The 23,301-nt window shown below is 35.6% G+C and overlaps 1 protein-coding gene across 1 annotated transcript; it reads right to left on the bottom strand.

The window, feature by feature from the left end:
* Positions 1-448: 448 nt before the first annotated feature.
* On the bottom strand, positions 449-21,757 carry LOC116255940 (magnesium transporter MRS2-11, chloroplastic). Its single transcript, XM_031632032.2, has 13 exons — positions 21,242-21,757; positions 18,865-18,937; positions 16,181-16,251; positions 13,385-13,470; positions 13,199-13,289; positions 11,718-11,786; positions 9,683-9,763; positions 9,442-9,607; positions 7,549-7,594; positions 4,774-4,854; positions 3,349-3,431; positions 1,194-1,237; positions 449-1,010 (listed from the first exon to the last, which is right to left on the bottom strand). Exons 1-13 carry the CDS (start codon positions 21,641-21,643, stop codon positions 912-914), a joined length of 1,392 nt encoding a protein of 463 aa, XP_031487892.1. The 5' UTR covers positions 21,644-21,757; the 3' UTR covers positions 449-911.
* Positions 21,758-23,301: the final 1,544 nt, after the last annotated feature.

Here is a 23,301-nt window from a genome sequence, read left to right as displayed (position 1 = left end):
ATATATGAATAAGATAAGAATGATAATTTCTTTCTTTTCTTTTCTTTTTTGTGGCGAATAAGGCCTGGCTCTGCTTGAATTTTAAGGATTCCGATTCTGAATCCTATAGCAGTCCTATGTTGGTGTCAACTTCCCACAAACAGCTGCATCAAATTGCAGTTTAGACACTTTCATTCTGCAAAAACTATTGATTCCCCGAGAGATTGATGTAACACTCTCTCCAGGAGAAAAAGAAGACTGTCTTTCACTTCCCTAGTAAGGAAGAAAGATGTTGAAAAATCGTGTAAACATTTAGTGCATTTCCTAGAGTTTGTCCATTGTATGCCAATTAAGGGAATGCAGTTTGCTGCTTGCATTATGGAAGGATTATGGTCCACGCATACAGATCTATAGTAATGAAACACTAAGATTCACATCTTTCCAAAAAAAAAAAAAATCAGCGGCAATCTTGTCTCTTGGTCCAAAAATTTATATTCTTATTTCAACCTTTTATAGAAGATTGAAACCAGTTCATCAAATCAAAAGGTTTTACAACACGCAACGTAGTTCAGCCCAAACTGTACACTAATGTGAAAAAGCTATTTTCTGGACTAGCTATGTATACCTGCTTAACACATGCTTGTAATGCTGCAACAGGGAGGACAGCACTCTGAGCACCCACTTGCACCCACCCATATACAGTGTTCCAAAAGGAGAAAAATTTGATGCTATATTACAGAAAATACTTCTACCATCAAGGCTCTGTACAAGATCGGCACGGCCGTGTAGAATTCATAAATGACTGCATTTTCTCCATCTCCAAGGATCGATGCTGCCTCAGCAGCAGTTTTTGAACACTCCACTGATATCAATTCAATATGGGGTTTCCCCTTTTAAGTGCAAGACCAAGAAATCCACATCAATATTTGATATTATAGCAATATCTTCCTTGCCTTGAGATATGAATACATTAAAAAGAATCCAATCATCACGCCAACGAATATACCAGCGGTAGTTAACCAGAAGGCAAACTGTAGAAAGAATTATGACCATCAGCAACAGCCAACAACAACCATGCAGCCAAATCATTTCCCCAAGGGAAAAAAAGAAACGCAAAAATGCACATGCAACATTAAGATTTTGGTAGAAATATGAGGTGTGGATTTATTAATTGTCTCATCAGGATAGATAGAATAATAGAGTTCATATCATACCACATGCTCCTCAAGATAGGACTTCAGGTTCATTCCAAATATGCCTGCATTCAAGGAAAACAAATGAATAAAGATGAAAATGCATGAAGTACGAAGTTTCTTTAGCACAGGCTAGAGACATTACTTTGTGTTCAATAATCAGACAGAAATTGCATGGTCCTTGTCTAAATGTACAAAAAAAGAGAGACTTGAACAAGTATTATTGTATAAGAATTACTGGATAATGCCTATTCTAGCGAGTTGATGTTGTCTTTAAAGAACATCAAAACTTATGGCAATAGTAAAGCTACACCAGTAGGCTACCTCACAGATTCACAGGGATACTCCATTTTGTCTCTGGGTCCATATTGCTGAAGTGACATTGAAAAACAGCATAACAATGGCTGTATTCTCATTTTATATATCTTCCATTGATTATCAAAGATATTGTCTTTTATGAAAAGGACCCGATGTTTATGTTAAAAAAGATTAAAACATCAAAAACTGAAAAAAGATGCTTTTGTTTTGGAAAAAAAATATCAAAATAAATGTAATGCACTTTTTTTGCCTTTATCACGTTTTTTCCGCATTATTTTTATGTAATTTTTGCTTTAAAGTTAAAAAGCTAAGTCAAATGATTTATCTTCATATCTATCATTACTGAAACATCTTTTTTATCATTTTTCTAGTTCGTATTTTGTGTCTTTTTATTAGTTTCTCACTATTTTATTTTTACCTAATTTTGGATTTTTCTTATTTAAAAAAATTGCTGAAAGTTTACCAAGATTTTTAAGAGAAAACCAACTTGGTCGAAAATCACGGCGAACAACCTCACTGTTTAAAACCAAGAACAATATTCGTGACAATGCTTTCAACCATATATATGTGGTAGCCCCCAAGATTTCTATTTTCCTAAAAACAAAGTAACAAACCTTTTACTTAGGATGACTAAGTAGGTCCATGAGCTTCTTCCAGTCAACCTTGCCAATAGATGAGTCACAAACTCAACATTTCCTCTTGAAAAAGGTCTAATTACAGCATTGAACCTTTTGAATAATTTTGAAACACACTTAACATTTGGGAAGTTCCATAATGATACCTTAGATTTTGGTGACAATCAAAAGCTATATCCAACCACATGTCATTACCAAAACTGCATCTGCATCATACTCATATTCCTTGGTGTTGGTGGGCAGTGGAAAAACCTAAATGGAAGGTAATGCTTTTTCCATTTTAACCATTAAGTCAACCGCAACAATAAATGACTTTACATTGATGAGAATGTACTTTTGCTGATACACGAAGTTGCGTGCTTTTCACAATATTGAAGACATAGTTGTGATTTCATTATCGCCAAAACTTTAGGTGTACATACATTGCATTTTTTTATTTTCTTGGGTCATCATTGGGTTGAAACTTGAGTGCGATGATTTTGTTATTGGATCCTATGATTCTAATCTTCCTGACGTTATTTATCCATAGATTAGATCACCCATAAATATTTACTGCACAAGGAAAGTGTACATATTCTACAGAAATGTATTTACTTTAACTCTGGGAAGAAAGTACCAATCCTCTGCTCAAGATCATCGCTTGTCGAGTCCCCCAAGAATTTCATGAAAGTAATGTTCCTTCTGATGTATTTCCTCACAAACTTGAGCAGGCCTTGGGAAGCAGATCCACAAAATGCTGTTTTCAGTCTGTTGTGTGCCCACACACCATGTTGTTTATGAAGACAAGTGATTTATATTGGGCTAATGAGGTATACCCATGTAAATGCATCAACAATTGTTGATATATGAATTACTTAGAAGATGGAGCCTTCTCAACATTAAATATCAAAACCTCAGTATCCCCTACTGAGCAGAGCCCCAAGGTTGTTTCATAGATGTCATCTAGATTTCTATCATCCTCACTTTCTCCATCCAGAACAGTAGATTTAAGAAAGAAAGAAATGATTATACGATCTATTCATGTTTCATCACTCTGATCTGAACAGCTGCCCTTGCATGAGAAAGAAATTCATGGCTTCCCATACATCGGATTATTTGAATATTAATATATACATGTTTCATGTTCTGTTTGCAAGTCTGTGCCATGGAAAAGGTTCTATTAATGAAAGCTACTAGGAAAACAATACATGTTTATCATGAAAAAAGCAAGAAAACAACAATACCTGCAACTAATGCACCGACAGCTATACAAAATGTGCCAACCTGGAGAAGCAACTCTACTCTGCTAACTTCTAGCCTCCGTGAACTGCAAACCAAAACATTTCAAATATATGATGAACAAATGATGGTGAGGAAATACAAATTAGAGTGGCAGTAAGGATCCCACAACATAGCTACTATATATGATAATGGCACAAGAATGTTGGTTTGTCCCTTAGCACAACCAGATAATTCAGGATGTATCCAAATAGACTTTCACAGTTGGCAAACCCGTGACTTGGACTCAGATCTGCTGAAGGCTGGGTCACTAGGTCGACTCGGTGACTCAGCCAGGTTAGGTCATAAATTCTTAATAGTATATTTTACTCCAAGTAGATGAAGAAGGTAAGTTTGTCGAGACTTCATGTTTAATTTTTTCCTCAACTAAAACTGAATGACATAATACGAGTGTTTGTGGTATGTTTGGTAAGGTTAATAATTGGATGTCTAACAACGCAACGACTTGGGAAGAAGATAACCTAAGTTTGCCTCTGTTATCTGCTACATTTTCATTAGCAAGTTGTTGAAAATGAACACAAATACAAGTATACAATAGGAAAAAAAAAGCCACTTTAAAATCATAACACATTTACATATATATACATATACATACATATATATATATATATATATATATATATATATATCATAATTCACAGAATAACAAACTTGAATTTTTAGCAATACAAGACAAAAAGAACTTGTCATTATCTGACAAATTACAGCCGAATTGGATAGGTCCTGACTTGTGACCCAGTAAATAGACAATCCTAGCTGACTCAGGCAATTCGCAAATCAGATCAGTGAGTTTACCAACTATGCAGATTTTGCCAACTATAGAACCTCAAAGGAGTGCATAATGTCAGCTATATCTTAGCATTCAAGCCCAACTTTATGATAAACCTGAAACATGCTTTGCTGTCAGTTGTACAATCATCAAAGAAATGCTCCACTCAATGAAGTACTTTTTGGCTCTTAATGGACAAGGGGATGCCAGAGGGTGTTTAGGTTTGAAGGCAACAAACAAATATTGATAGATGTAAGTATGTCAATTAAGCTGATTCCTCATCATGAACAGCAAGGTTGTGTTGTGACTGCGACAGAAAATTTGCATTATTTTTTTGTCCCTAGCCCCACCATGCAATACAGGCATGAAATTCCATTTTCATTGTTCTTGTTTGAGGGCTTAACTGTAAAATTACCAGAAAAATCCTAGTTGCATACACAACAAAGTCAATTTCCGGATAAAGTCCGCAAGTTATATTTGTTGGGGGAATACAGTGGAATCATCATTTCAGCAGAAAGTTCTTGATTATAGCAGAGCTTGAATTTGGAAGAAATTTTTGACATATTTCTATATGATCAACATTTTCTATAAAAGTACAAACCTTAGATTGACGGCAATTGAGTCCTCCATTTCTTTTGCAGAGTCTAGTAGCCTTTCAGCCTGACCGTGGCATGACTCACACCTGCAAGGAGAATTTTCATGAAAAATATCTCTCAAAAACAGAAAGCAACTGGAGATGACCAAGATGTTATCTCACACAGGTGTAGCTAAAAGGAAGTTATATACATGTCAACGCTTTAGGACAGAGGTGCAGACATGAACAAAGCATGGATACAGTCAAAGCCAAGTTTGGTGCAGTAAATGCAGCCTATGTCTTTTTTCTGTCAAAATTTGGGTTCAGTTCATTTTGAACATATTTTAGTTGTCTTTCATGTTTAGTGTTCTTTGATTAGGCTCGTTTAACACTAATATTTATTTTGGTAATTTCAAAAACTTCAAATGGCTTAAATAAAACACGAAAATTTTAAGCAAAAAATATATATTAAGGGACATGAGCTTAAATGAGTTGAGCTCGAGCTCGGACTCAGTTAAACGAGTCGAGCTCAAACTCACCTTATAAAGCTCGAGTCCAGCTTGAGCTGAGCTATATGTGAGCTGAGTCGAGTCCCAGCTGGTCGAGCTCAAGCTCGACTCGCTCATTGTACATCCCTATAAGTGGTATGGTTCTGCAACAACCTTTTATCTATGAATCTTCTCATGTCCCATGGTACACTTTTATCAATGTATTAGTAACCAACTGAAAATGTTATATATATATATATATATATATATATTGGTGCCAGATTTTTCTCTCCACTAGTATTTTTGTGTCTGGTCATCCGATCACAAGAATCTGGACCACAAAGATATGGTCTGATAATCCAAATTTATGTGGCTGAAAAAATTTTGACAATCAGTGTCATTTTATGATTTTATGAGATCACCAGGACAAAAGTCAGTGGCTTATATTGATTGTTCATAAAATCTGTTCACAAATAGATTCTCGTGACTTGCTTTTCAAGAAAATTGGTTTGGACAGTAATGAAACCCGCCAAACCAGCTTGATCACCAAAAAAGTAGTGGACCAAGAAATTCAAGTCTTTCATATTGTTTCTCTGCATGTAAAGTTTTTGAAAACATAAACAACTGAGTTTGCATGTCTACTCATACCTAAACTAATACGACATAGTCAATTTGTAATAAGTTGCTGCAAACTCCATTTATTTTTTGTAAGTGTTTGATCAAAAAATACTATTTAGAGATTTGAGCAACCAAGAATGTGTCTTTAATTTATAAATAAAACTGCATAGAAAGCCATGTCACATGGATGCGGATATGAATAAAAAAATTTGGTGAAGGATATATATATATCAATATATATATATATATATATATATATATAGGAGCTGAAATCTCTCTCTCTCTCTCTCTCTCTCTCTGTGTGTGACTAGCTGGTGCTGATGCTGGTGCAGCTCCGACACGCACCCCAACCGCATTCTTTCTTATGCAAGTTCAAAATATTTTCCACTTTTTTTTTCTTCTCCCTGTCCCTTTCCTTCTTTATGTATAGTAATAAAAGTAAAAAGAAAGGACAAACTAAGCTAAGAAACAAGCTAAAATTATGTATATTATGAACACATATATTTATATATATATAATAAATATATTATATATATACACCCTCGCCGCACCCTCGCACCCAAATTTTTTGGGATACGTTGCACCGGCACCGGCACCCCGCACTCATGTGACATAGCCTCTAACCTTCCCTCTTCCATTCCAGCTCCTCCTCTTACAATAAGGGGGAAGCCTTCCATTACCTATTCCTGGAGCTGAAGTTAATCATACATGGACTGATAAATATACCAAAACTAACATGAGTTAATTTATTTTAAACTAAAAAAATAAAAAATAGAGACTCATTCCTTTCTCATTCTTGATAGGTGGAGGATCCCGTATAAGGAGGCTGCATATTGAACTGTCGCCTTGGAAAACTTTAACATTTCCTCTCCCACTCCGTTCCTCATTCTTACATGAGGGGAGCATGTTGGAAGTTACTGATGCTTGATATAGGGTCTGAAGCTACGATCTTTCTCTCCCTCTTGACCTATACCCCCATTCTTATCACTTCTATTTCAAGACAGGAATGGACTTGCCCAACCTGGTTCTTTGTAGATGTTCTCTAGTGATAGAACAGAAAGGGTCCTTAGTTCCCCATTCATTGGATCTTTGCATATTCTGCAAGCACTGCCAACTCTCAAGTTGCTTCCAGATACAAAATTGGAGATGAAGAAATGAGTCAAAGAACAGCAAGATATGTTCACTTATTCTACTGTTTCCAGACCTACCCAATGGATTGTCCATTGAGAGAACCTTGTCATCCCACAACAATTAAATGATTGATTCACCTCCCATTCCAGTTCTGGCTCAGTTTGCCTGATAGGTTCGTGGACAAGTAAAACCTTTTGTTGGACATATCCTGAAAATGAAAGACATTTCAGCTAAAAATTGTGGTCGAGAATATTAATTACACAAATGGCCACCATGTCATCTCCGTATGGACTCCAGTAAATTTTAACTCCACATCTTTGAATCTATAAGATTACAAGTATCTCTAACAAGTTCAAGACAGCACTTGCTGCCTCACTTTGTTGCTCATAACAAGATTCAATAATCAAGGAAGGAAATCTAAGACCTTGATCATCTAACCCTTGAAAATCCCTCGTACCAGCCTTCACACTACATCTCATACGCCAAGGCATACTTTCACAAGAACTACAATGTGTGAATATGCAGTAATTTCACAAGCACTATAATTATGTCAATAGGATCGCACCTTTGCAAGTAATTTTCCAAGAGCATTTCAATTTCTTCCTCCTCTTCTGCCATCAGGGAAAAAGATACCAGTGAGAAACCTCAGAGAAGGAAAAACACAAACTTTTTGTAAAATATGATGTGTAAAACACATTCTTATTATTCTGTTGTATTTTGTGCTTTTAACTGAATTCGTAGTTACAATTTCATTTTTAGCCCTCTTCTCAGGGTTTCTGGATCTATTTGAGTTAGCACTTGTACACAAACTAAATACAGATGCATAGCATTTTTTGGCAATGCTGAGTTAGAACTATTGAAATAGTGCCTACAATTGGTCATGTGTGCTGTGTAATGGTAGTTACAGATCCTCCAAAACTTCAAGAAGATAGCCTCAGAGAGAGAGAGAGAGAGCTTATAGAGATACATGTGTGAAGGTTAACGCATGGAGAGCAAAGGCTCAAATAGAAATGGACATTAACAAATTAGACAAAATATGTGCTTGATAAAATCATACAAGAGAGTGAAAAATGTTACCCAAGATGATATGAATATGCCTGATGAGCACCTCGATAAAAAGATTTAATGGGACATAAATATCAACTAAGAAAAATGAAAAGAAGACTGCATTATGAAATGAAATAGATCTCTAGATAGGAAATAGATGTGCTCAAAAGCATGCCCTCCTGGAATGAATTAGATTTGCTTTACAAAATCTAAAATAAAAAAGAAACAGCTTTTCCCAATAGTGTCATTTGCGTGTCTTTTTGCACTTAGTGCAGCTTTTTTCTCTGTTTCTTTCTATTGTGTAATGACTTTCTCTGTCTTACATGGTTTTCTTTATTTGATGAAGACATGTCATGATGTCATCCTTTTAAGAAAATCAAAACAATTTACAAAAAACAGAAAGTAAAGCAAAATATAATTATCACAATGGTAAATGTTAGCATTTCTCCTACTTTTTAAAATGATTAATCACCTTTTCCATTTTGACATATGGTCGATGAGTAAGTTAGTTCATGATGATTTTTAGTTTAACATGTAGCAATTCATACAACCTTTATTTAAAACAAAAATGATACATATGCCACATGTTGGAAATTACAAGAATCCTTTTTTATGTGCTCATTGGTCCAAGAAATACCACTGAGAAAATGAAAACAAAATGGTATGTCAATCTAGGTAAAGTACAAGGTTAAAAAACAGAAAACTTCTGCAAGTGTATGTATAGGACAACATTAAATGACAAAAAAATGCGGTTCTCACTACAACCAGTTATCATAAGAAATACAACCATAGTTTTAGTTCAACATTTTTACAAATATTGTTCTCGGGACTTTGCTGGTCAGGGTTTTCTTAGGTATTAATTGGGAAGATTGTTTTCTCAGAAAAAATCAAGAAAGTCTCTGGAATTCAAAAGATTTAAAACAAAAACTGAGAACATTATGAAAATTTAGGTTTTCTGCTAATTTTGTTATAAAAACATTGACCATAATCCAAAATTATTATCAAAGTAATAAAAGAAGAATCTAAATATTTAAAATCTACCACAAAACATTTTCTGAAAAGACATCATTTTTTATTTGGCATTTTTCTTCAAGATTTTTCCCTTTATATTTGTCTTTATTTCCCATTTCATGCATTTTTCTAGAAGGTGATCTTTATGACAATGATATAGACATATATGAAGGATAAAGTACATGATTTTTAAAAGATTCATAAGGTTTACTCTCAAGAGTTAGAAACCTTCCAAGTCTCATGGAAACAGCTGAAAAATGCATTTATTACATAGGAAGATGTTTCAAAGACAAACCAACATGCGGGATGTGAACAAGTTGTGGAATTGATTTCAGAAGAGTAGGATGGTCACAAAGCTAGAAATTTGGTCATGGAAGCTGGAAAAGAAAAACAAACCGACCTTCTGCAATTTGCTTATCTACTGAAAGAGAGCATTCTACATTATTATTTTCCTTCCTAATAGTACACTTCCTTCCCATTATGCATATACGCCGTATTTCATGTGGATCTTCAAGAAGGTCAAGAAGCATCTGCTTAAGATCCCCTGCTCTTGAACCCACATCAACCTGTAAATAAAAGATCTTGTGAAGAACATTTCAAATAGGTTTTGAAAGATTTCTCCAGTTAATTCAGTTACATACCAACTTCTGTTTACTGAGACGAAGTTGCTCTAGGGCATCAACTGTAAGCCTATTGGGTAAGATTTCAAGCAACTCTACCACCTGGAGAAAGAAAAGATGTTAGCAGTATTACCACACCAAGGTGAAACACTGCATTAATCCATCTTCATTTTGTTAAATGGCAAGACTTTTCACTTGTTCCAACCAATAAATTTCATTACAGAATACATATTACAACTTAAATTGTCATGAATACAATCAATCACAAGTTTCTACAAAAAATATTCGTGACGAAATGTATGCCAACACAAAAATAGTGGAGCACCATACATGAAGAAGTTCCTCAAGTGAGTGCTGAAGATTTACCATTCTAAATTCTTCAAAATGTATATCGCATTGACATGCCTCGGAGGGCTCCGGGCCCATATTGACACGACTGTACACAGGTTGCAGGACCTGCTTTGGACACTACAAAATTATATTTTGTGTTTTTTGCCTATTTCGGCATTTCTTGTCTAGTAAATTATATTTTATGCATATAAATAATGAATATACGTGCTTATTTGCTTAAGAATGTGCTTGTTATATATATATATATATATATATATATATATATATATATATAAAAGAAAGTGTTTTACCACGCCAAACACCAGCCGAGCAAAACTGTGCCCACGTTTGCTTTTAAAAAACATTAAAAAAAGAGAAACAAAAAATGACGCTCGACGCATCGGATGAGGGGCCGACACTCCCTCCCTGCCCATCAGCGAGAAGGGGGAGGCCTCCACCCTCACCGATAGTGGCCTGCCGCCACCTTGCGGTGGTCGGCTGACCTGGCAGCGGCAGGCCACCAGCGACGATTCTTCTTTTTTATTAGTGTTTGCAAGAATTGAAGGCAGGGGAGGCCATCGTCTCCCCCAGGTGTCGGTCTCCCGCTGCCTGGCGGAGGTGACTCCCCCTGCCTCAGCCCCTCTTATAATTATTTTTTTCTTTTGTTTCTTAATGAACGATAAAGAAAACGAAGGGAATCTCAAACAGGCGAGCACACTCGATGCTCACGTCGAGCGTTAGTTTTTTTTAATCTTTTAATAATAAAAAAAGCATGGATGGTCCACAGCAGTCAAAGGATTTGTTAGAATGGGTTCACCGTAACAAAGGACTTTATATATATGTATAGTCAAAAAAAAGTTTTTAGATTTTAAACTGGAGGTTTTTTCTTGATATAATACGATAAGCTTGAAAATATAGGAAACTTCAGTAAATTTTTTAAAACTCAAAAAAACAAAAGAGAAGGAAAAAATTAAATGAGAAATTAATAACATAAACATCAAAAAAATAAAAATGAAAAAATGAAAAAAAATGTTTGACATTAAAAAAACATGAAAAAATGAATAAAATGAAAAAAGTACGTTTTTTCGTGTTTTTTCATTTTTAACATTAAAAAAAAAACATGTTTTATGTTCTAAACACCAATTTCATTTATCATGTTTTTTTCAAAAAACGTGTTGTGACTATGATATATATATATATATATATATATATATATATATATATATATATATATATATATATATATATATATATATATATCACTGCAACGGTATCCACAACGGTACCCATGTGACAGCTCAAATAGAAAAGAGTATTTTCTACAATGAAGTCAAAATCCATAAGTAACAACCTCTCCTCATACCCTGCTGTGGCAAATATGAAACACATAGATAAATACTTATAATTGCGACTAATGGTTCATTAGTAGGCACAAAAAAATGCTTTACTTGAATCTATATATCCTGACCATTTTTTTATGCATTTTCATTTCTCAAGCCAATGGAGAGAGAGAAAGAGATGCATACAGATGGATACACAGATAACATGCTTTAGGCTCTTGCATAGATTAGCATATTTACCATGGTTTACATGGATCAATATTACACAAGTATAATGCCAGTCAAGTGAAAATGTAGTCGGATTCACTAACAGCATTGTTTTTCATCTGACTGTGGGTTCAAGAATAACTTCTAAATATCTATACTCACTGTGTTTCCATACTCACACGGGGTTCTACATCCATCAGTCTCTGCTCAAGTCGTTGTATCCGAGAAACCAAAGCAGCTTCAACAACCTGGATGTATCCACATTAAATTGCCAATAGTTTTGAATTAGACATTGAACTCAACCCGCTAGACTTTTAAATAATAATTATTTAGCAAAAGTTACAATTCAAAACTAGCAGAGTTTGAAAGTTCAGAGATGGTATTTCCTAGATCTCAAATGTATCAGATAGAAAAAGAAGTACCAGTATATGAAACATCCCAAAACATTAAAGCTGAGAAGGATTCCTTTTGAAATGCAATACCCATGAACTAACATCATTATAATTCCTTATAGCTTTTCTTTTTCCATATACAGTTATGCACATACGGATTTCATTCACTTCTATGTTTTCTCACCCTTGGACTACAAGTGGAACACAGTCTAAAGTAGACACCAAAAAGCAGTTTTGGTGCTGTGAAGGGAGCAATTTGGCACCTTCCTGGCCAAAAAAAATTCTATTTAAGACTCCAGCCAACTATAGGCTGTTATGGAACACAAAAGGTTAAGCACCCAAAAAAGATTAGGGTGTTTCTCTTCTTACAGAATAAAAATTCCAAAGCAAGCTGCCATCTGTCTGGCATATAAATGCTGATGATTTTTTAGCCATTTGTATTATAACATGTCCAATATTCAAATTTAAATTTGTCAGCCTCCGTCGCCAAGAAAAAGCTCAACTGAATGTCAGCAACTTTATGCTTCACATTTGAAGAAAACATATGGACACCTTTTGGTAAATTATAAAGAACCACCAATCAGGCTAAAGACGTTTGCACTATCTTGTGTTGGAGGTTTCCACAACAGATAAAAACCTATCCCTCTGGAACCTCTTGTTAGATGAATATCCTCCAGAAACCTAGATTCGCCAGACCAGATAAAGTCAATTACGGTGCAGCAAGTACATTTCTATTTACTTTTGAGACAATACTTTCACCATGGATCTACTAAAATTAATATGTGCAGCTATCAAAGAACATAATCAGCAGGGATATCTTCAAGGTGAAGTTCCTATAGCATCCCAATAACATGTAAGTGGGAAAAGTGAAAACTATTTCGGTAGGATGAAGCATCAGCAACTTACCCATATGCACTTGCTAATCTGCACATCAAAGAAAAGTAAACGGAAGTTCTTGATAACGCATAGCAAGGATTAGCATCTTGCAAAAGTCTAGTTTGCCCTTAGATATTTTGTAAAATTGGGTCTGACAGATCTCAACAACTACCAACATTGAGAAGGATAACACTAAAAGCACATAACGGACACTGACAAGTAATATGCCGTCCCACATGCTTATTGAAACCAAATCAGTTCACTAAAAAGTAAATGAAATTGATGCTGACATGGTAATGACAGAAACTCAATTAACATTTCAGGAATAATAAGCACAAAAGTTTGTGAAGCCAGTGGATATGTCATAAATAGCATAGATTTATGACAAGTACCTCCAGTTCAAATGGCATTGATGGTGCTCCATTGACATTTTTTGGATTGAGACGAGGTAACAATGACTCCAGAAAATTTTTCCCACCAATACTGCAAAAAAATAACAGCATGATATGCATGAGAAACATCACATGTCAGAATTGTAGAAGAGAAAATAAAATCACGAGATTGTAGAGAAGCATTACCGGTTATGGTCAAACACAAGAACCCGCTCAGGCATAGCAATTGCACGTAATGAACCAAGATTTAATAATATAGCATGTTCACGCACCTGCCAAAAAATTAAGCATAAGAAGTAGTCGTCTAATAGAATTGGAGTTTCCTTAGGCAGCTACTGATCAACAGATACACCCCTTGTACTTTGCTCGATTGACACTATGCTCTTTTGTTATCCTGTTCTAGACCTTGACTAGGAATACTCACCAAGACAGATTGGGAATATTCAAGGGATAGCCTAGTGAATGTGAGCCTGTGAAGTGGGAAGACCAAGAGCAGCTAGGGTTTGAACAGACAGAAGATAGACTATAGCACTCACCTCGATCACCAACTATCTTTCAGTTGGTAATGGAAGTAATTTGTCTGGCTTTCATTTGGCATTATATTGGTAACCTTGGTGAAACCATGCATAGTCCTGGATTTTCTCTTTACTAGTCCCTTTCTTAGTTTAAAAAGTTTGGCTTAACTATTCTTACATATGCAAGTAACATAACAAACTGCCAACCTGTAAGATCATATCTTTGTCTTCATGACGCTTTCCAGTGTTTCTAGTTACCTATTTGCTAGCAGCACAGTTCATAACCTCTATTTTCCCACAGAACAACCCCCTTTTGTTTCTTCCAGCATTCTGTCCTTCAGCCATCCAATTCCCTCTTGCTGGAAATTTCTTGACTTCTACCATCCCATGGTTTGCCCAGTCTTAGGTTCATATCTGGACCTTGAACCAACCCATTATTGTTAATAATAACAGTAATAAGCATAATAATAATAATAATATTAGTGTAGTAGTAGTAGTAGTAGCAGCAGCAGCAGCAGCAGTTAGTTGGTAATCTCCATTCTCCCACAGGACAAACCCACCACCTCCTAATACTGCTACTGCTGCTTCCACTACCTAGTAGTAGTGGCAGACTGGTGGTAGTAGTAGCCAATGTTATCCGTATCGTACGATACGGACGCGTATCGTACGATACGTATCGTCCGTATCATCATTTTCGATACGGTACACCTAATCAATACGATACGCGTATGTATCGTACGCGTATCGCACGTATCGTGCGATACGGTGGGCGTATCGCACGATACGTGCGATACACCCCCGTATCGCACGATACGGGAGTAAAATTAAAAAAGGGGCCGTCGGGCCCCTTTTTTGCTTCTTATTCTCAAACCGACGCTCCTCTCTCTCTCTCTTCTTGTTTCTCAACGCTGCCAGAGACGTGGGAGGGAGAGATTTTCTCCATTGCATCAAGATTTGCCGGTGAAGAAGCTTCATTCCTCGTTGTGGGGAGTCTTGGGACGGTGGGAAGCTTGGAGAAAGAGGGTTTTCTGGTTTTTAACACCAAGAAGGTAAGAAATAACTCATTTTTGCCGTTGAATCGTTCATTTCTCTTATTTCCTACATTTATTTGTATGTTTTTACTTGTTTTGTAAAGAACCAGCTGCAATACTTGATGAGGACGATCTTGATTTTTTGAATGTTGAAGGAGCAGCAGAGATTGTTGAAGAAGGAGAGGCTGGGGGGGAGCAATGGAATGTTGGTGACATTCCATTTGCAACAGAGGGGATAGAAGAAGAAGTTAATGAAGGAAGTGAAGATGATGATGAAGAATGAAGATGATGATGAAGAATGAAGATGATGATGCAAATGACGATTGACGATGCTTTTTGTTTTGAGTTTTGAAAACTATGTCAATATGTTCTGAGTTTTGACTTCTGAACTTATGAATTGTGATGTAATTGAATACTCTTAGGTTGTTTAGTATGTTATTTTGTTTTTTGAATGTTTGATTTCTTATTTTGGAATGTCTTGTTCATATGCATACCTCATACTTCATAGTTCATATACATGAATGATGAATGTTCCTTTAAATACATTTTTCTTGAATTTTTCTGATTTTTACTAGTTTTTTCGGATTTTTTTAGATTTTTTCTGATTTTTTCTGATTTTTTATAAATTTTTAATATTTTTTACAAATTAAAAAATTAATTTTACGATACGTTACGATACATTTACGCTACGTTACGATACAGTGTATAGGTCGGCCCGACCGATACACGATACGATACGGCAGTGATAACATTGGTAGTAGCCATAACCATTTGTAATAATTCAAAGAAGCATTATAATGTCCATACTTGTATCCGTACCTGCATAAATTGGGTAATAAGATATTGATAAATTAGTAGCATCATTACCTCATCATGAACCCTCATGATAGTGGTGGTAAAACCCAACAGATCCTAGACCTAAAAGGTGTACCGAGCTTTGGCTTATGCAAGGCGTTTCGCACTACAACCACCCATTTGAATCCTTCTGTTTTTGCTACATATTTCTTCCTCCTACTTTAAGTTCAATACCTTCCATTCACTTTCTTCCTTTTCCCTCAATTCACCAGATGCATGTATCACCATGTGTGTTTCATGCATGTGCACGCACACATATTTTAACTACGCTACAGGCACACACTGTTTAACATCGCCATTGCTGTAATAAATGATAAGAAATCTTTTACACCTTATTAACTAATGGGCTCATCTAAACAAAAATCTTAAAAATGAGCACCACCCACCATGTGTGAAAGCCTCATCATTAAAGAAGAAGTCTTTAATAATCTCTGCCTACAACGCCTTACCAAGTCAACATGATGAAGAAAATGAATATTACAAATGTGAAAGAAAAATATCATTAGGATCTCTACAGAAGGTCAATCATCAGGAAGAAGGAAAGACTCAATATAACCAAAAAACAGAAGGAAAATACTCACCAGCAAAGAAGGCATTGAATTTGTCAACCACAAAGATGGATCAACACTCCTAATATCCCGAGGGCGAAGACCTGATGTTCAGTATAAAAAAGTCATGCAACAGAATCTAGAAAGTCATTAGAATGTAATTTTCATGTTACTCACCAGAAGCAAGAAAAGAATAAAGAGAAAAAATTTTACCAACAAACTTATCTTATCTTGAGTATCACTAGAGACCTCTTCCAAATGTAAAAGAGGAGCTAAATATATTACAGTAGAAGAACACTATTCTGGCTAAAATGTCCGACAAAATAAGAAAACAAGCCCAACTGAATCAGGACTTATTCAAGATCCAGACCATATAAAGATTCAAAACCAACAGAATTTGTAGGAAGTAAATCTACCTACAGAGTATGAAGACATAGACAGTGTGTATGGTGATTAATTAAAAGCCATCACCTCGATCTCCTGTCTTCACATTGATACTACTTAGGAGTCAAATCTTGCCTACACAGATGAAATCTTGTGAAGCTTTATCCAACTAAAGTTAGTCAGTTTATCTAATTCTTGTTTATAAAGTTAAAATGGTCACCAAAATCAGAAACAAAGGAACAAGAGGACATACAAGAAGAAAGAAAGTGAATGTAAATAAAGATTTTAGAAAATATTTCTATGTTGTGAGACCAGTTTGAAATCTTAGGTGATCCTATTCCTACCCAAATATGATTGGCATTTTGACAGTCAGTGTTTCCCAACATTCAGTCTCATTGTAGGCAGCCATCAAAAGTATGTGTTCCTAGATGTCTTTGAATACTGTAACTTCAGCCCAGATCAAATTATCAATCAACAGTCCAAATACCTATTATCTCAATGGCCTCTACCACATTTCCCAATAATCATATTCATCTAGAAAGGATGAAGTTGCCATGAATGCTGATGGTCAATGGTCTCCCGTGTCATGTTTCATGCAGCCAACGGAGTACCATCAATCCTTGAATATTATATTGTCTGAACCAGAACAAATTATTAATCGACACTCAACAGTCAAAATAGCTATTATCTCAATCTACCAGATTCCAACATAACCATATCCATAAGAATGAGATACTCATGAACTCACAAAAAATCATGTGCATCTTGATCAGCTATTTGGCGCAACATTTCCAGGAAATACGAGGAACTCTACCAAATTTTTCAAGATTTTAAGGAGAAAAAGAACATAACAGTCTTCCAATTTAAATTGATATCATGAGCTATATGATTATGTTGGATGAGAGAATACTTCATTTCAACTAAATTGTCGACATTAGAATGAGACTTTGGTTTGGAATTTCTCAGAAAATATACCTTTTACTGATCTTTCTCTTTCCGTACCAAACTTGCAAGTTAGTTATAATTCTTTTATTTTCAGGAGTCGTCATTTTCAACTTTGAAAAAATACAGCCAAAGAATTTCAATTATTTCTTTGGCTTAAGATGAAAATGCCATTTAGTTTCTCAATTTTCAGGTCACCATGCTTTGTAAGTTTAGAGGTCACCATTTCCTTGTACTGTTATCACTGAGATATTTCTAGTATAAGAAACTAATCGATATCAGGTCCAGTTTTTCCGTGAAAACATTTGCTTAACTCAAAATTTGTTCTGCAGACAATAAAGTACAAAATCAATTGAATAACACATGATGTCGTAACAAAGCACTCAATGCCATGACCTGAAAGAACAAAAATAAAATTGATCCTAGGAGCAAGATAATACAGGCAGGCACATGACCAACTACTTGCACTGTTGTTATGAACTTATGATGGTCCTGTAATCAGTTCAAAAGTTCTACATCAAATTACCTTCATGACGATAATTTATAACATAAATTTTACTGTTACATTTGCTTTTATAAGAACTTGATCTGGAACTACTCAGCAACGAATTTTGCAGACTGTAGGTTCAGCCATAGTTGCCAATGTCAAACACTAGGAAATCATCACAATATTATCGAAATTCTAAATTTAGCCATAACATAGGCAAAAATATTGTGACATTACCACACTAACACCAAAAGGTACAACCATAATATCATTGCATTGAACTTGAATAATTGTTGCTTTATATTTTTGCAAGAAAGTACCTCAAATTCATCATCTCACATGTTTTGTTATTCTTTATACTATTCTCAGCCATCAGAACTGAGGCTTTGACAAAGTACCCATGTTTCTGAAAGAAATCATTGTGTCTCAAAAGTTCATTATATTTCTTGTCTTATATCTTAACTTCCGAACTCCTAAAAGCATGCAAACGTTATTCAACTTTCATTCAGACAGTTGTTAGCAAAGCTACAAGATTTTACGCCATCCTTCGTATATTGCGACTTCTGCCATCCACACTGCTCTCATGCATTTCTTAGATGTGTGCAAATTCAAAATCAGAAGCCATACATAATGCTGATGCTTGGATATTAGTGACTACAGTACTGTGGTAACCATAACAAAGAAGATGATCAAAGCTCAAGAATTGACTAAGAAGACAAAAAGGAACACATCTCATGTTGTAGACAGCAAAGTAATATAATTATCAATAACTATTTACTTGAAAACACTGCTACATAGCCAAATCATCATGAATGCAAGCATAATTTCCTCACAAGTTTAGCAATATCATAACTTCAACTTCAAATTTTCAGAGGATCCTCGAAAACTGGTTAAAGGTACATACCACTAGTTTTCAACAATTGCCTCCTACTAATATTCTTCGTGGACATTTTTCCATCAGGCCTTACTTCTATGACCTACATGAATGGATCCAATCTCAAAGAGCCATGCAAATAAACTACAGCGATTCTGAATTTACTGGAGAGAGAACCAAGTATATAAAAGAACAACTAAATAATGTTGTCCATGTGTTCTATAAATATAACATTATCAATTGATAACTATGTCTACTTACAACAGAGAAACACAATAATAAGTATCACAGACACTAGCAATATCATAGCATACATCAAACCACATCTAGTGGCATTCATCCAGAATGGTTGGGGCAGATAGCAAATTGAGCGAAATGCTCCATCAGTATTCAGCAATCTTGGTGATAAACCACTGTGTTACTTTAATTCACCAAAGAGCACAAAACCTACACATCGCTGTAATGAGGAAAGTAAATTATGGAGGTGCATTATTCTGTACTACCAGTTATGTCCTCTATGCAATGCAGATTAATCTAAGTTTGACCTAATGCCAAATTACTGACATGGAATCTCCTGTGTCTGGGTCAAAGATGACCATCATATTGTGATCCTCACTCTGAAGCTTCGACCTTGGATTCTACGTAAATTCATCTTGTACATCTCTTAGTCGACGTGAATAGTTACTTGCATATGTTTGGCGAATTAAGAAATTCAAACCTCGCAGCTCCAATCTATTTTACAGTAATGAAACCTCTTATCTTCAGTTAACTCCAAGAAAAGAGAAGGAAAAAGCAAGAACAAAGTGGTTCTCCACTGACTCACAATAACATTCTAGTCCATAACTGAGCCTCCATTTACTTTTCTATAAACTCCTGCTAAGTTACAAAAGTTAATATAACCTTCAATAGCGTAGATTACATAAATTGGCCAGCATTTACCACGTGATTCTAGGAAATTGTCTAATTTCTCCAATATCAAGTTCCTTCCGGAAAGCCTCCTTGAGAACACATGTTCTGCTCTAGCGAGCGCTCTGTTCCATTCTATGTGTGTTTATGTGCACAATACGGTCCTAACAAGGTATACCATAAGCGCAGGTACGCTGGAAAAATGGCCATTTTTAATGATTGACATAATCAAGATATCCCAGAGAGTTATATCCAAGGCAGATCCAGAAAATGTATTCTGATAATTTTGCATGCTCTTTCAATTAACTTAGCCCTGCAAAAATGGTTTTTTTTGTTGTTTAAATGAAGAAAGCATGTTATAACTTCCTTTTTTGGCTTACATGGTGTAACTCTAAGCATAGAAAACAAATATCGTCACATATTTCACCAAAATATACGTATATATATATATATATATATATACATATATATATATATGTATTCCCACACCCTTCGAGTTGCCTTAAAAGCTTTCAGAGTGTTGGTCGCCACAGCCATGCAACCAAAATATACGTATACATACATACATATATATATACATACATACATATATATATACATACATACATACATACATACATATATATATATATATATATATATATATATATATATATATATATATATATATATATATATAAGTACTGATTTCATCAAAATATACGCCAGACCAACTCAGGGACAAAAAACAAACTTTTAAATTCTGCTTAAAAAATACTTTAAACAACATAAGAACATTCTAATGTGTTTATGAATACTAATTCAACATAAAATATGCCTTAGTTCAACTTGGTTTAAGGAAAATATTGATTTTTCTACTATCAAAAATTTGATGTATTAGTGTATGATTCTCAGCAAGACATTCCAAAGATCACATCTATGTGGTTTGAAAACAAAGAATATATTCAGGCCACTTAGCTTATTATAAAGAAGTATTTTAAACAAAATATCAACATTCCAACTTCTTTATTAATATTAACTCAGTACAAAAGATGAAGTAATTCAAGTTGCTTTCCAAAAAACCACGAAAATTCTGGTGTTACAGAAAGCCGTTAATTTTGTGATGATTAGGAACCATTTAAATCCCAAAGAATGATTGTCGTAATATGCATTTTATATTAAATCTGTCTTAAGAACATATTTATAAGTTCACATTAATCTTATGATCTATTTTCAAGAGTTCTGGTTTTTGTCCTCGATGTAAGTGGTCACTGGTGCCTCTCACTGTGTGTGTCTGTAAGTGCGAGAAATTTCGACGGTCAGAAGACTATGGTTCTTTGAGAAAATAGTTTTAACTGAATCAAATTCCACTTGCAAAATTTTTTATGAATGGTTCGGGAGGCGTTCATCCCAATTCAAGCAAGTCTATAAATTCCAAGCACGATACGAGCTGACATTCCTCAGAAACTAAAACTTACCAAATAATCTGCGAAAAAGGGAAACCATCAACGAGCGCGCTCACCTCATAGACAGGCTCCTTGATCGAAAGGGATAAAGAATCCGTCAGAGTATTGACGACCACCGTCCTTCCCAGTGTTCCCACATCCTTCGAGTTGCCTGAAAAGCTTTTATCCTTGACGCTGCTGGAATCATCCGCCCACTCTTCTTCGTGCAGCGTCCGCCTCTCCTCACTCAGCGTCTGTGTTCCGGAGTCGGCACGCGTATCCTTCGCGACGTTCCCGGTGTTCCCATCGGAAGCCTGGGTTCCAGAGTTCTTAAAGAAGAGGTACTTCTGCCCTCTCTTCCTGGAGGGGAGAAGCGATAGGAAAGAGGATCGGAGAGGGAGGCGAAGAAGGTGGTCGGACGACGGACAGAGAGCAACAACAGAAGATGGTGGGTAATGACAGAGCGTTAGAATGGACATCTGGGTTCTTCTCGGCACCTCCGAATTCGGAAGCGAGAGTGTGCGTAAGAGAGAGAGGGAACTGCAATGGGAGGAGTTGTCAAGTTCTTATTCTGCTTCTTCCTCCGTTCTTTCGGTGGCGCCAGGGAGTGGCCATGTCGTTGTCCAAGTGTTCTTATTATCCAACCGTTGGCGTGTTGACAAAACCGTACATAATTTAATATTCAAAGGTGGTCGTCACCGTCCATCTGTTGATGAAGGGTTCAAAGTTTTTACCGTTGATTTGTTGTTTGTGGAAGTCGAAGAAGGCGCGTCGCATGTTATGTTAGCCATCAAACACGAGAAAGAGAAAACAAATCGAGTAAATTTCCAAGGTTTGGGTTTGATAATCTTGAATCTCAGATCCGAGGTCAGATTTGCTGTCCAAATCTAAGGTTTATCAAACTATGGATCTAAGAACCACAGATTTCAGGTTCGTGAGAACGCTGAAATCTATGAATCTCAAGTAGGAGGTGAGCAAAGGAGGGGTTCTGACTTCTAGCATGGATTCCTAGTCTAAAAGGGGAAGGAGAAAAAGAAGGGGAAGGGAGTGCATCAAACATGGGATTTTAAAACCTTAAATCTCATATTCAAGGTTTTAAAATCTGTCCTTTGGCTCTAAGATTAGAGGCAATCAAATGCAAGCTAAAGCATTTAAACAGTTATTTCTAAAATTTCCACCACAGTTTTGAGCTCCAACTATAAATCTTGGAATTAAAGTTTTACATTCCTACTCCATCACATCACATGTGCAGCACTATTGACACATTTCCGGGTATCAGATGCCTGGAAAACAGGTTGCTTGTTTTTAATTTTGGTACTATGACTTCAGGGGCGGAGCTAAGATAGGGTCGCATGGGCTTTGTCCCCACTTCAATTTTTTTTTAAAGAAAATTACATCTAAATTTTAGAAATTTTCACTTATTTTATATAAAAATTTTGAAAAATAATATTTCGGCCCTAGTCAAAATTTAGAAACTTTAATTTCGCTTCCTCATGAAAAATTTTTGGCTGAATGATTCTATTTATGCAAGAGAAGTAAAAGGGAACATGAAGTCTAGTGCTGATAGTGCTTGAAGAACATAACTTCTCAACAAAGTCCTACATGGCTAGTCTTTATGTTCTCCAAGTTGAGCAAGTAGACAGGAATACAATTCGGATAAAGATTTATGTTCGATTAGAACAAGTTTTAAGGTCAAATGGTCCACAATATGTTGGGTCCATGTAGACCAAGTGGTGTTTGTCTTGAGAGAAAAATATCTCTGCAGGAACTTATCCTACCCAATTGCAGAAGAAAGCACTCCGCAACTGGCTTCATTAGTGGCTTAGGTGAAAGGATACGTGATAGCTCTTCCGGAAATCTCATAGCTAGCTGGAAGCAATTTTGTGCAAATTTGGTCACGTAGATGTAATTTTTAAAAGCTAACAAATAGGTGCCGAACTTTTTGAAAGAAGTTTTCAAAGAATCACCTCCAAAAAAATATATATTAATTTTTTATCTAAATGACAAAATAGTATCTTGAAAGAACCACACCTCTCTTGCCCGTTGAAAAAATGTTTTTGACTCGAAAAGAAAATTAACGTTTTCTGTCAACAGGTACATTCAAAGTCAGGTGCAAGTTCAGCGGTGATCAGTAATT

The sequence above is a fragment of the Nymphaea colorata genome, chromosome 6 (assembly GCF_008831285.2).
Source record: "Nymphaea colorata isolate Beijing-Zhang1983 chromosome 6, ASM883128v2, whole genome shotgun sequence".
Lineage (NCBI taxonomy): Eukaryota > Viridiplantae > Streptophyta > Magnoliopsida > Nymphaeales > Nymphaeaceae > Nymphaea > Nymphaea colorata.
Note: the sequence above shows the minus strand (reverse complement) of the source record. Positions and strands in the feature narration are given on the sequence as shown.

Bases quoted from the DNA above. Each gene is read 5' to 3' on its own strand.
- LOC116255940 (XM_031632032.2), bottom strand. From the start codon at position 21,643: ATGTCCATTCTAACGCTCTGTCATTACCCACCATCTTCTGTTGTTGCT. The intron at 3,432-4,773 runs GTTTGTACTTTT...TTTGGTTTGCAG, and splicing joins TCAATTGCCGTCAATCTAAG to TTCACGGAGGCTAGAAGTTA. The intron at 1,238-3,348 runs GTATTGTTGTTT...CCTTGAATGCAG, and splicing joins TGTCGGTGCATTAGTTGCAG to GCATATTTGGAATGAACCTG.